This window comes from Cebus imitator, unplaced genomic scaffold (genome assembly GCF_001604975.1).
Source record: "Cebus imitator isolate Cc_AM_T3 unplaced genomic scaffold, Cebus_imitator-1.0 Scaffold65, whole genome shotgun sequence".
NCBI lineage: Eukaryota > Metazoa > Chordata > Mammalia > Primates > Cebidae > Cebus > Cebus imitator.
The window spans coordinates 4411708-4427236 of record NW_016107380.1 but is presented as its reverse complement, the minus strand read 5'-3'; the positions used below and the strand labels follow the sequence as shown (position 1 = coordinate 4427236).

Sequence of the window (15529 nt, the reverse complement as noted above, 5' to 3'; positions counted from 1 at the left end):
AATGAATGAAAGCAAACATTGCAACCAAGTCAACTGGGTTTGTGATTTATCTTAGGCATAGTTCTGTACAATTGTAATAGGCATATAGAATTTTTGTCTGTAATTTCTCTGGTTTTCTTTGTCTCTTTTTACTAAGTTAAAAGGCAAAATTAATGCTAAGTACTAAATTAAAATCCTATTACTGATGTTGCCTTAACTACATAAGAATTGAGGAAGTTAAATGCAAAAACATATTTCTCCCAGGCCATTTCCTAATTTAGCCATGAAGTGTCCTCATTTATTAATGAGCTTATCCTTATTTATTAATGAATACAATGTCAGATAATATTACAGGATTTAGACTCTGCAAGGATGAGTGAGCTAGAGTGGCAGTTTGATTCACAGCTTTGAATTTGATGATTTATTCTTTTTGAACACTTATATTTCAGACATTTTCTATATTAATATCCAAATCAGTGAGCAAGGAAATAGGCTTTTGTCTCCACGTAAATAATTGAAATTCCTCGTAATTTTTCTTCTCTGAAAAGGAAATGTAATAGGTTTTTTGGGTCAATTTTCTCCTATTCATTTTTTTCTAGGATGATCTCTCAGATTTGAAAGTTTAGTACAAGAGATGATATAAATGCCAAAGTATAGCAAGTGAGGTTTGAATTGAATACGGTCTCTGGAAAAATAATCTCTTGTTTTTTGGGGGCGACTGCTTTGCTGGGAGGATGAGAAGCTACAGGGAGTTCTCTGAGAACAGGGTGAGCAACCCTGGCTCATGGAGAAAATACTGGTGAGTCTCGAAAAGTGATGCTTCCTCAGTGTACTGTCTTGGGACTGCAGCACCATCCATCACTTCCTGTATTAGTCTAGAATGCTGCCCGGTACCCTTAAGTATAGAACATGGCGCTGGAAATCAAACATGAATGGCCTTGGCATGAGTTGATAAATTGAAGGGGCAAAGGAAAAATGACTCGGAAAATACTAAAAAGAGCAAGGATGGATAGGTGAGAATCACATGGAAAGGTGAGAGTAGGGGCTAGATTTGAGGGGAAAATATTATTTTTGACATTTAACTCATTTTATGTATTGAAATTGTTGGTAGCCAATGCAAGACAAGTTGCAAGAAAACTGATATGCTGATACTTGCTTTGTGAGTTTCTACTGTTCTTTTTGAAAGCAATATGGCCATAAAGTTGAAAAACCAGAAAGTGCTCATCTTACTTAATTTAGTAATCCTATTCCTGGAAATTTTTCTTAAAATCATAAAAAAGAAGGAGAAAAAAACAAAGCTAATGCATGACGATATTCATTGCAGAAATATTTGGTAAAGCAAAATAGTGAGAAGAATTTGTCTTCAAATTATTGAATCAGTAGATACAGACACTTAATGAAATATGATACAACTTTTACAAAATATATTTATGAAGACTATATGTTATATGGAAAAAATGCCTATCATGTAAGAAAACCAGATATCAATTTACATGTACATTATGACTGTAATTATAATAAAAAGTATCTCTGCATACACAGAACAGGAAAAGAATATGCATAAAACAAAGTTTGTATTTTACATGATGGATTAGAGATATTTTTGTTTATTTTGTGTATTCAGCATTAGGTATCTTCATGATGTAGTTTGTGTGTCTAAAAAATAATTTTAAAATATTGTTGGCAGAGTTAAGCAATCAGCCAGTCACTTAGAGTTTCAGAATTTTTCTGGATCTATTGCATAATAATTCAGCATAACAGGATGCATCAGGTAGAAGGATGGTAAGATTACAGGACAAGATTCAGAGTGAAAAGCAAAGAAAACAAGTCACTCACTCAAGTGTACTCCATCAACAGGGATGAAGAGTTTGTGGGCCTGAAGTTTATTCAGTTTTGGAGGCCCTCTTTTTTTTTTTTTTTTTTTTTTTTTTTTTGAGGCGGAGTTTTGCTCTTGTTGCCCAGGCTGGAGTGCAATGGCACGATCTCGGCTCACCGCAACCTCCGCCTCCTGGGTTCAGGCAATTCTCCTGCCTCAGCCTCCTGAGTAGCTGGGATTACAGGCAAGCGCCACCATGCCCAGCTAATTTTTTTGTAGTTTTAGTAGAGACGGGGTTTCACCATGTTGACCAGGATGGTCTCGATCTCTTGACCTTGTGATCCACCCGCCTCGGCCTCCCAAAGTGCTGGGATTACAGGCTTGAGCCACCGCGCCCGGCTGGAGGCCCTCTTTTAAAAAAAAAATTAAAGAGAATTAGGCCTGGGCCTCAAGGTACCCATGTAAGTGAGATGCCCTGAAGTTTAAGCTTTTTTAGCTGCAATGGTAAATCTACTGTTGGGGCAGTTCAACCTACTGCCTGGATGAATTTTTTTGCTATATGTAGTCTTAAGTTTCATTCTCCTGTCACTGTTTCTTCAAAAGAAATAAGTGAAAGAATTTTTGTTTTGCCTCAAACTACTTTTTATATGCAACTACGTGATTTCATGCAATTCTTCAACAACGACATAAAATAGATTTCCTTGCGTATAAATAACTTACATATGCCCCATATAGTACATGCTCAAAGTTGCTAGAACACTTTGTCCACTCCTATAGTGTTCTGATAGCCAACAGAATTGATGCACAATATATAAATGCCCAGTCCAATATTAAAAACTCAGGAAACTGACTAACTTTAATAAAGTTTCCCAAACTATGTCAATATATCTAAAATGCATATATATACATTTTAAGAAAGATTATTCTCAGCAACTTCTATAAAAATAAGTTTGATTGTTTGGTCCATCTAACTTCACTACTATTAGTGTGAACTTTTAATGTATATAAAAAAAAGTATTTATTTTACTTTATTATCAACATGACACCTACACAATCAAAAGGAGCTAGTGAGGTGCTAACATGTGGGAATTAACCCACTGATTCTCATCACAATGCATTTCAGGAAGAGGTATGTCACTGGGATTGGATGATATGGTTTATCTGCCTTCCCTGATTTGGATAACCAAGTGGAACAGATAGAGATTCTGATGGCCATTCCTTCAAAATAATTTTTTTAAGAAAAGAAGCAGAAATAAAGGAGAAGACCACTGCCTAGCTTTACTAGAGAGGATGCCACATCTTAGCTGTGGGTCTCATAATCTGCAGGGTTAGCACAAAGACCTCAGATGCTGATGTTTACAATTCATTCTCAGATTGGCAGGTGTTTGTTGTTCCTTGAAACTAGAGGCACTGGGCTTATTAAACCTTCCCCTTTTCTCCAGCTGGCCAATTCTAGAGTTATTGGTGAGGAGACAGACCACTGTGAGGATTCTCTGATGGTTGGGAGTGGCTTCCTATGGCTTCCTATGCTCCTAGGGGCTCCAATTTATTGAGAACGGGGCTGCCTAGGAGCACCTAGAACCAGATACAAAACAATCCACATGCAATGCTTTGCTATTGTAGGCAAGGGGTAGAAGAATGAGGATCAAAGATAATAAATGCAGAAATGGACCAGACTAGAATGTGCCATGAACTGAAGGGTGGCATTGACTCAACCCCCTACTGTGTTCCCTTTGTGGCTCTCAAAAACCCTAGGTAGGAGAACTGAATAAAAGTGAAGATATATTATCGAGCTAGCTAGCTAGCTAGCTATTATTTATTTATTTATTTATATTTAGAGACAGGGTCTTGCTGTCACCAGCCTGGAGTGCAGCGACACAATCAGAGCTCATTGTAACCTCAAACTCCTGGGTTCAAGCAATCCTCCTTCCACAGCCTCCTGAGAAGCTAGGACTACAGGTGCGTATTACTATGTGCAGCTAATTTTAAAAACTTTTCGTAGAGATGGGGGCTCACTATGTTATCCAGGTTGGTCTCGACCTCCTGGGCGCAGGCAATCCTCCCATCCTGGCCTCCCAAGGTGTTGGGATTACAGGTGTGAGCCACTGCACCTGGCCTGTTTATCTTTGCATTAAGTATATTTCTCAATGTAATACAGTTTTGTTACAAAGCTAAAAAGAACTTTAAAATAGCTACAATTTTCAATCACGTATACTTCAGTCTCCTATCCCCCAAATTACACCATAATTGGAGGTAGAGAAACTCCAATTCTAGCCTCTTTCTCCCTCTTGCTGTTATTTCTCAGCATTTCTTTCTTTTTTTTCCTTAAGAAATTCTTCTTTTATGAATTCTAGCTCAGGCTTGTTCAAAGTTACCAGCCATGCTCTTTAATGATGTACACGAAAAACTAAGTCTCCTTTTCTGAGCTCTAACCAGAGCCTGAATCATTCTGACAAAAGAAGCTAATCAAGGTGAAGGGGAGGAAGGCAGCATATCACACTGCCACGTGTGTACCTATGCAACAATCTTGCATGTTCTTCACATGTACCCCAAAACCTAAAATGCAATTAAAAAAACCCAACAAACAAAGAAGCTAATCAGAGATCTTACCAATTCAGCATACTTCTTGAATAAAAAATCAAACTTTTCTTCAGGTGTTTGCAACTTGTTCAGATTTTGCATTAGCAGGTTGGCTTCTTTGCCTTAAAGAAAAGACATGAAATGAAAGCATTTCATATATTCTTATAAATATGTTAAAGTATACATGAAGAAAGTGTGCAACTTTAACAGCGTATCTGTAATATGTCATAAATAAGATACTGTTATTATGTATACTTATATACACATAAAAAAGTCATGAAAAAATTAGTGTTGAATTTGCTGTCAGGTGACAGGGGCTGGATTTCTCAGACTGACCACTTGCTAATTATTCCCAACCTTGGCCAAGCCATTCATCTTATCAGCTATAATTTCTTTCCTATGGAAAGGATGACACCTATCTTGGAGTGGACATCAGTTGGGAAGTTTGTGAATGTGTGTCACAGTGTGAGGTTCAAGAGACATTTATTGAGTCTCTCAATAAATGTTTGCTCTAACAGAAGTCCCCCAGTTTTCATCACAAGAATCCATTCTTATCACTCCTCCTTGTATTCTTCAGAATCAAAAGATTTTATGCATCCAAAATACTGACTTTCTGGAAGAATACAGCACCTGTTTTCCAACTGGAATTAACAAAAAGGAAGCAAACAGCCAATCGAAATTTATGACTAGTACGAAACAGCAACGCGAAGTTGCTAGGATTCCAGCCAAAAGCAGAGAAACTTGATGAAGGAGTCTGCCCATTTTTTCCCCTGTGATTTTGTTCTTTTGGTCCCCCTTTCCCCTCTTTTAGGGGGAGCCAACTCTCTCTTTTTTGTACATAAACCCATTCCCTGGGGCTGGAGTGGGAATAACTCTGATCCTCTTTCCTACCAAACAGAATAAAATGAATATAGAAAGAAAACCAAGCAAAGACACAGAAGGCTTTCCACAAGCCTTTTTGTGTCTCTGTGATAATGGACTCAGCCTTCTGGGCCTTCCTCTCTCCCACCTAGGCCTTCATATCCTTGACAGTTTCATTTTGTTTCCAGTTGGAGTTTATGCTACATTAAAACAATTAATCTGTTCATGATTATTTAACAGGGAGCCTCAGGTTCTTCCTTCTCTTTTCCTTTTGCTCTTGCTTTTGTCTTCTTATGCTCAAAGGGCCCATTTGCCCTTTTGTGGTGCCTGGAAATTTTGTCTTCAAGCCACCATTGAGCTGAGCTGGGAGAGGAAGTGGGTGGGAAGCTGAGGCCCACATTTGCCACTAATTATCTCTTCCAACAGTCCAAGCAAGGTGGGGCATTTTCCCATCCCTGTCTATCTATGAAAACCACTCTGTTTAATCAGAGTAGGGTGGTCAAGTCACACAACAAAGCCCACGTTTCCTGATACAAATCTGCCTAAGAATAGATATATATATTTTTTGAGACGGAGTCTCACTCTTGTTGCCCAGGCTGAAATGCAGTGGCGCAATCTCGGCTCACGGAGCTCGGCTCACCGCAGACTCCGCCTCCTGGGTTCAAGCCATTCTCCTGCCTCAGCCTCCCGAGTGGCTGGGATTACAAGCATGTGCCACCACGCCTGGCTAATTTTGTATTTTTAGTAGAGACAGATTTTTCTGTGTTGGTCAGGCTGGTCTTGAACTCCCAGCCTAAGGTAATCCGCCCGCCTCGGCCCCCTAAAGTGCTGGGATTACAGGTGTGAGCCACCGCACCCGGCCTGCTTAAGAATATTAACAACTTTTACAACCTTTCCCCCAAGAACAGACATTTGCCCTTGGAGTACTTGCTTTCATCTTGGAGAGGCATATATGTCATGAAATTAGGGTTGCCAGATGAAATATAGGACATGGGGCATACTTGTACTAAAAAATGATTCGTTGTTTACCTGAAATTCAAGTTTTTCTGGGCATCCTGTATTTTCCTTTGCTAAACCTGGCAACATTACATGGAATCAAGAAATCTTAGATCTAGAAGGAATTTCAAAGAGCATCCAGACTGACTGGTTAATTTTATGGATTTTAGTATTTCAGGCCCAGAAATATCCAAAGTTACATGATTAGTGCTGGCAGAGCCAAGGCTTGAGTCCAAGGCTGGCTTACTTGTCCTAAGTCACTCCACTCTCACGTGGAATTCTGATACCAGAGAAACCTTGAGGAACAGAAGGAAACTTTGTTGTTGTTGTTGTTGAAAAACTGACCTCATTCCCAACAGTTAGTTTTGTCTATCTTTGCTCAGTGAGTCAGCTCAGATTAGAGACACCGCCCAAGACAGGGGAAGGTGGGTGTGAGTAGGGTCCCGTCCAGCTTTTCAATATGGCCTGTGGCAATCCATGCTGCCCTTTACAGCAGAGAATCACTGCTGCCTCAGCCCTGCCAAACCTGTGCTTTGAGTTTTTTCTCTAGTGACAGGGATGGATTTGCATCGGTCGGGCCGTCCCCTCACCCCTGTCTTCAGTCCAGGAAAGGTGCCCACCACATGAAGACCACTACACCAAGTTAGAGTGTCATCTATTGTAAGTCAAGAGACTGCTCCTGACCATTCTTGGCCCAGGATGTAAAACAGTGTTTGGCCCACGGTGAGTGCTCAGTAAACGGCAATAATAATAGAATAAAACAAAGCCAACTAGATCAAACTGGTATCATGTGAATCAAATAAACACTGTCATGAAAACTACTTTCTGTGACCGACTAGTGGAAAGACAGGTCTTCCCCTCACCCGTGATGTTTTACGTCTGCTGGGATAGCACTCAGTGTGCTATATGTACTGACATATAAAACCATTGCATGTCTTGTTTGGGAGAGAGAGAAACAAGGGAGTCCAAAGGTTCTCGCTTTCTTCCTACATTAAACATCTTCTCTCCTTAGGTTTTGTTTTCTGTAACTGTGAGACGAGCTTTCTTTTTGTTTTTGTTTGTTTAGTTTTTTAATCTTCACACTTACTGACGTCTCTTTCTGCTCTAGCCTGTTATTTTGCATAGAAGGTTAACATTCAGGTGCATCAATATGCCTTCAAAAATTATTCTTCCCTTCAACAAAATATCCAGGGAACTGAAGATGGGCATGTGCAGAATTCATAAATTTACGACATCACTGACCTCAGTTCTTCAACTTCCGTTGGTTTTGTTGGACTAGGGTGCTATGTGGAGTAATCATGGAGGCAGGGAAGAGAGAGACTTGCTCGTCATCTACAAAAGGCTGTCACTACATCTCCACAGAAATAGGGTCATTTGATGACAGTGTCAAATACAAGAGGAAAAACTGACTTTATTCAGGGATGTTTTATCAGGAGGGAATCACCTGCCTTCTCCCTAACGTGTCCTTCCAAAGCAAGCTTCATTTCCTCCTCATTAAAGCTAAGAAGGCATATAGGCATGTAGCTACCACACTCCGAAATGCTCAGCATGGTAGGAAGTCAACATGAAAGTGGAACCACCTGTGTAGCAGACACAGCGCTGTCGCATATGGCTGTGGTCACTGGCACAGTTTTATTGGAAGATGGAGCAATTATTTTTACATCAAAGAAACAAAGAACCTGAAATTAAAGGCAACTAAGCCAGCTGCAGAAATGTGGACCAGGATTTTTCTGAACCTTTTAGCATAGTAATGATTGTTTATACTAAGTTTGATGACAACTTATGCAGATTTAATGTGTTCAAAACTATGCCTTTTCTGGCCGGGTGCTGTGGCTCACGCCTGTAATCCCAGCACTTGCTGAGGTGGGCAGATCACCAGAGGTCAGGAGTTTGAGACCAGCCTGGCCAACATATAGTGAAACCCTGTCTCTACTAAAAAATACAAAAATTACCTGGGTGTGGTGGTGCATGCCTGTAGTTCCAGCTACTTGGGAAGCTGAGGCAGGAGACTCAGAGCTTGAACCCAAGAGGCAGAGGTTGCAGTACTCTCTTCTAACCAAGGTAGGGATTGGATAGATGAATATTTTACTGTTTTTCTAATAATTTATTTTTGTTATTGCTAATAGTGTATACACATCATCAGTTGACCTAATAAGAACTCCAGATCCACTCTCCTACTGAGTAGAGGCCAAAATTCCATATAAATATGACAAGGCCACTAAAAGATAAGAGAGATAAAATGTCAGCCAAATAGAAAAAAATCTCACAAGAAAACATAGGCTGGGTGGTATTTTCAAAACTGATAGAGGCCTTAAAACCAAATGAAACAATGAGAGGTAACAGTGAGGAGTAAGAGAATCTTTGTAAATTTAAAAAGTGGGCCATAATAGTCTAAGACAACCAATATGCCATCCAAATAATGTTGCATTTGTTTTTGTTGTTATCTAAATCAAGCTAAAAATGGTGAAAGCTATTTTAGTTGTGAAATGACCAAATCTTAATGGCTGAACTCAGAATCCATTTAGTCAAGCCACTAATTTTATAGACAGGGTAATTAACCAGAGAGTTTGAGAGTCTACAAAAAAAAAATCACTCAACTAGTGAATGGTGAGTCGGCTCTGGAACCCAGGTCTCCTATTCTTAGTCCAGTGTGAATTTATGCATACCTAAATCTTACTTCCCTTAAAAGATACCTATAGATGCTTAGGATTTATCTCATGCCTATTCTTAGAAATCATATTAGAAAAAACACAACTAACAGTGAAATACGAATATAGGTCTAACGTTTGGGAAAAGGACATCCATAGCATTTCCGGCTTTAAGTCTGTGCCACAATACATGGAAATCAGGAAGGTGGGTAGAGAGGTACACAAGTACATATTCATGACTAAATTTAACCCCAAAGTTCTAAAAATAAAATAATTTTGGAAGAGAAAAGGCATAATTTTGTTTTTGGTTTTGTTTGTTTGTATATATGTTTGTTTGTTTTTGAGAGATGGAGTCTTGCTCTGTCACCCAGCACTTTGGGAGGTCGAGGTGGGCAAATCACTTGAGGTCAGGAGTTCGAGACCAGCCTAGCCCACATAGTGAAACCCTGTGTCTACTAAAAATACAAGAATTAGCCATGCACGGTGGTACACAGCTGTAATCCCAGCTATATGGGAGGCCGAGGCAGGAGAATTGCTTGAACCTGGGAGGTGGAGGTTGCAGTTGCAGTGAGCTGAGCTCGTACCACTGTACTCTAGCCTGGGTGACAGGGCAAGACTCCTTCTCTAAAAGGAATACTATGTAAATGGGTGTCTGAAGACATTTCAGAATACTGATGTCCTAGTCAGGGGCCTCTCAGAAGCTACCACTGAAGCTCATTGTAACTAGAAAGACAAAATTTATTAACTGAGCTGTAATAAATGCTCCTTAACCAATATGATGCTTACTCTGTACACTTTTGGTCCTGTGATGTCAGTGACACAAGATCCGTCCCTTGCTTTATGACTAATCTCACAATCACATCAACTAGATGAGTAACACTGCTTGGCAGACTCTGAAACTCCCTAGGCTTCAGTTTCTCTGTCTATAAAATTAGTAGGTTGATTAGATGGATTCAGAGCTCAGAATAGCCCCATAAATGAGCTTTGTTTTCCCCTCAGCCCATGTGATGTTGTCAAAGAAGTGATAAATGAGAGATACCTCAACGTGGAGGATGCGAGTCGGAGAACAAGGGGATACTTCAGATGTGAACGTGGCATGGTGCTGCATAATGGGAAATCTGTTTTCATTTCTTTCATTTCAGATGCCAAGGGGAAAGTGACTTTACCTGCTAGAGAGATTTTTAAATATTTCCCCAGCTGTTCTGGTATGTAGTGTGTTTATTGTAGGAGAATATGCAACCTCAAAAGGAAAAATAAGTCCTGGGTGCTTGAGTTGTAGAGACATTTCCCAAATATTCAACATGTGCTGTATAAAAAAGGCTCTCACTGACCCAATAAGTTTTGGAAGGGATGGAAACTATGCCCATCATTCTATTAGATTTTCATTATGTATGCATTAAAGGTCAGAAAATTCTGGCAGTAAAGGAATTGTTTAACTTTGTGAAATCCCAAACATCCCAAAGTGGACATACTTTGGAAAATGTTGGAGTAGAGAGTTAAAACATTTTAGCATCTCAGATGTACCAGTAAAGCAAATAGCATCTGATAAATTCATTGATTAAAGACATCTTTGATCAAGTATATAAGCAAAATCTAAGAATATATCTTCAGATATGGGTTGAATGATTTATTAAAATTCTATGGAAGTTCCAAATAGGTTATAAAAGGAGACCACAGCCAGATTTTTATGTTCTCTCCAAATCAGTGGAGAAAACTTTGTGAAGAATCATAACCATTGCTCCCACAGTCTGTTTGTGTCAAAATTGACCAAGATGAACATCTCTCATGCTCTCCTAAAAATGTTCCTGTTCCTGGTCTTGCACTTATCCTATATGACAATTCACTATGTGTCTTCCTTTTCCTCTCTACCTAGATATCCTTGACCAAAGGGCCATGACTTATTTATCTTTGTGCACCTAGCACAGTGCCTCATAAAGACGAGGCATTAATAAAACTCATTGGGGATTTAAGGATAGGTAGAAATTTCTAGGTAAAAAACTAGAATGTGCACAGGCCTTGTGGGAGATGGAGCATAGCATGGTCAAAGAGCTGAGAGACCAGATCAGGCTTCACTCCAGGCCTATAAAGGCCAAATATCTGTGTGTGGAAGCTCAGAAGCAGCATTTTCCACAGATTTTGCAACTGATTCTAATAAACAGTTAAGGTGGAAAACCATTGATCTAAACAATAGCATAGTACCATTTAACTGAAAAGTAGCTAAGAAGGCTGCCAAAGCTACTTGCAGACAACGGAAAGTTTAAAATGGTGGTTACAAGTTGAGGTTACCCTAAAATGTCATTTTCATGCATAATGCAGCTGTTAAATTGTACAGTGTTTACAATAATATGCTAATGATGCTGAGTGGGAAGGCACAGAAAGCTCACGAGCCCACACACACTCAGTTACAGTGGACACACCTAGATACTGTAATCCACAACAGTTGATTTTGGTAAAACACAGTTGGAATTTTGTAATCTGTAAATAGCGGCAGAATTAGAGAGCTGGAATTTTTAAAAACATAATCCTGATTATTTGATAATTTTAAGGTTAATGCAGATTATGAAATAACTCATGGAAGAAAGTAGAAACCCAAATTTAACTTTGTCCCTGCTTTCTTCATATCTTTCCCCTCAATACAGTACAACGCATACACACACACACACACACACACACACACATACACATACACACACACACACATTGCTATATAAAAGCTTTAGGGTGATTTAAAAATAACATTTCTGGTTATAAACACCTGAAGTTGTTTACCTCTGGAATGAAAGTTTGTTATTAATTTATGGAAACTTGAATAATAACTAACTTTGCAAAGGGACACATTTGAGATGTTTGGTCAGAGAAGAAAAAATTGCTCTGTAACACAGAGCAATTTTATTATGTTTTTCCATGTTCCAGAACACTAGAGTGATTCCAACCCTGCACTTTGGAACTTGAAGATACTTTAAAGTTCTTATCTGGGTTCTTTTAATTTTATACTAGTTGGGTCAAGTATGCTACCTGAATGTGTCATTTAGCCCTTCTTGAAAGCATTGTAGCAATGGGTTTTAGCATCATAGCAATATCTGTAGGAAAACAGCCTGTGGTTTGGCAAGATTGACACCATCTTGAAGCAAATCTGCCATGACGACTAATGATGATGACTAATGTTGACTCCTCCACGCCAAGGTGTTCTACGGCAGGGATCTCCAACCCTGGAGATTGGTGCCGGTCCATGGCCTGTTAGGAACTGGGCTGCACAGCAGGAGATGAGTGGCAGGCGATGGAGCAAAGCTTCATCTGATTTACAGCTGCTCCCCATCACCTGCATTACCACCTAAGCTCCACCTCCTGTTAGATCAGCAGCGGCATTAGATTCTCATAGGAGTGCGAACCCTATTGTGAACTGTGCAAGTAAGGGATGTAGGTTGCGTGTCCCTGTGAGAATCTAACGCCTGGTGATCTGTCACTGTGTCACTGTCTCCCATCATCCCCAGATGGGACTGTCTAGTTGTAGGAAAACAAGCTCAGGACTCCCATTGATTCTCACATTATGGTGAGAATCATTTCATTGTATGTTGCAATGTAATAATAATGAAATAAAGCACACAATAAATGTAATGTGCTTTAATCATCCTGAAACCATCCCTTCCTAGTGCATGGAAAAACTGTCTTCCCTGGTGCCAAAAAGGTTGACCGCTGTTCTGTAGCAAGGTCATTAAACAATGCCTGTAGCATAGATAACCCCTCAGAAAGATGCTTATCTAATGTACCCCGTGGTCATGAGTTTTTGCAAGAAAGTCTGAGATGTGACCAGCTGCACTTGACTTTACCCTGAAAGCTTGCTATATAAAAGATGCTTTCTGGAGGGGGGATGCAGGCATCCACTGTCTCACTGCTGCCCAAGATAAAACTACTGTTTGTAAGACCCTATGAAATATTTCTTTCTGAGAAACTGGATTTTTCAGCCTCTTTTTATGGCCTTCAGCTCCCTTGGCCTTTGTGGGTAGGTTTGTATATACTTGCTCACTGCAGACAAAATTCTACTTCAGTATAGGCATATTTTTGGGTTTATAGATAATCTGGTTACTGAGTTTGAACCCAGTTCTGATTCCAATGCTCATGATCTTTCACTCTACCACACAGTCTTCCAGAAACAAATAAGACGTGGTCTCTGCACTTGATAGATTCTCCGTCTAGCATGGTATATAAACAAATGATTGCTGCTGAAAATTTAATGGAAAACTAAGGAAGGTGATGCTAACTCTGCCTGGGCATGTCAGGGAAAGTATCACATAGGAGGGGGTATTTGTAGTGAGTGTTTCCACCAGGAAAGACCAGCCGAGGGACTTTCCTATGTACAGTAACATGCTTTCACTCATAGTGTAAAAAAATTAACATTCTCACCCTTTTTTCACAGCCGTCGTTGGTGTTACCAATCTCCCATGCTCTCCTAAAATAGTTTCCTGTTCCTGTTTTTGCACTTCTCCTATATAATTAGTTTCCATGTCTTCTGTTTTCTCTACACCTAGAGCTCCTTGACCAAGGGGCCGTGACTTATTTATCTTTGTGCACCTACACAGTGCCTCACAAAGACTAGGCATTAATAAACACTCACTGGGCACTTGAGGATAGGTAGAGATTCCTAGGTAAAGAAACTAGGATGTGCACAGGCCTTGTGGGAGATGGAGTAAAGCATCCATCTCCCAAAAGACAAGATCAGAACGACTAGCTATTAGGCAGTAGTGGTGGTGGTAATGCAGGCAGAGTGTTCAGGAAGGTGATGTTGTGGGTTAGAGTAATGTGAGATAAAACTAAGACTGGTTGGAGTTAGACCATTAGGATCTTAGAGAACACGTTAAAGATTTTGGCCTTCATCCTAAGAGCAATAGGAAGCCATGGAACAGAGGGTAGATGGGTAACACGCTGAAAATTTCACGTGAGCTCTATTGAGGGGAAAGGGCTAGGGACGAATACAGCAAGGGAAAATGTAGTAATCTACATTTAGGCTTTATGTAGCTAAGCTAGTTGCTACATATCAATGCTGCATTTCAATGGTAGGGATATCCCCCAAGTGAATACCAACTAATTATGGTTTCTACCATAGAGTGAATGTCCTTTTGCAAGCCATTGATGTTACAATTATTAAAGTGTAACTACTATAGTAATCCAAATATTATTCGTGGCTTTTAGTGAAGGTTGAAAGACGTGCCCCTTTTTTAGTAATACTACACAGAAAAGTCACATATTTGAACATAACTACTTGCCTAATCCTTTTAGGATTTTCTTTTCCAATTTTTGCTCTTTATTGCTGACAGGCTCTTTCACAGCAGGTGGCTCTCCAGAAGCAACAGGTTCTCTTCCAGCCTCTTCAGTTGTTTCTTCACCATCCCCATCCTCGTTGTCAGGTGACTCCACATTCTCAGGCTGCTCACTGGCCCTAGTGGAGCCCTCTTTCCCTGCTGTGCCGGCAGCAGACCCGTAAGTGTTAATGATGTCTTCCAGCTGTCGATTCAGCTCTTCAGAGATATCGGGGTGTGCACTTGCCTCTTTCTCTGGTGGTTGGACTGGGGTTGAAGAATCCTGGCCATGTTCCTTCTCCAGACCATTGTGACTGGGTAATGATGAGCTGTCCCCTGGAGGTGTTGACTGTTGTTCAGCTGTAAGCTGTTCAGAGTGATTAGCCTCCATCTTGGGAGTAGTATCTAGTGGTAAGCACAGTTAGACTTTATGTAGCTAACCTAGTTGCTGAGTATCAATGTTACATTTCAATGGCAGGGATATCCCCCAAGTGAATACCAACTAATTATGGTTTCTACCATAGAGTGAATGTCCTTTCACAAACCATTCATGTTACAATTATTAAAGTAGGAACAGTGGAAAATTCTTTTTACCAAATCAAGTAATACTACTGGCATATTTTTGGTTTTGATCTTCAATTTTCAGTGGTATTCCTTATTATTCACATTAAGAAATTAATTCATTCTGTTGTTTTTTTGTGACCGTATTTTGCCATTTTGCTTATACTAGCCAGTTTGCGTTATAATTTTCCTTTATAATTCTATAGATTAATAATCACTGGAGATACATGACCATATGTATTTAATATATTTAAATCTAAAATGGCATTAGCTTTCTTTCAAAGTTAAAATATTTAATAGAAGACCCATTGAATTTATTTAAATGATTCATAACATCTCTAAGCTCTATTTGATACATAATTCAATATTTTGCTTAGTATGAATATTTTGATGTAAATGCATTATTACACTGGACACAAGAGCCATTTCTCACTTTTCTGGCATTTTCTTTTTCAGAAAAGCAACACGAATACTTTTTCTGAGCTTAGAACTGGCATCATTTTTGGAATAAGACAGGGAATAAAGGAAGACATAAATAAATAAACCAAGTAGTATGTAATCATGGGCTAGGCACGGGGGCTCATGTCTATAATCCCAGCACTTTGGGAGGCCGAGATGGGTGGATCACTTGAGGCCAGGAGACCAGCCTGGCCAACATGGTGAAACCCCATCTTTACAAAAAATACAAAAATTAGCTGGGTATGGTGGTGGGCACTGGTATTCCCAGCTACTTGGGAGGCTAAGGCATGAGAATTGCTTGAACCTGGGAAGTGGAGGTTATAGTGAGCCAAGAC

General features: G+C 39.7%; 1 protein-coding gene across 2 annotated transcripts in view; it reads right to left on the bottom strand.

Moving 5' to 3' along the window:
• Positions 1–15529, bottom strand: part of TXLNB (taxilin beta) — a 53770-nt gene that overhangs the window by 36447 nt on the left and 1794 nt on the right. For both annotated transcript variants that reach the window (XM_017530413.2, XM_017530414.2), the window contains exons 2-3: positions 14142–14579; positions 4406–4497 (exon numbers count right to left, since the gene is read on the bottom strand). In XM_017530413.2, the coding sequence (XP_017385902.1) occupies positions 4406–4497; positions 14142–14579 (530 nt within the window). The remainder of the gene's footprint in view (positions 1–4405; positions 4498–14141; positions 14580–15529) is intronic.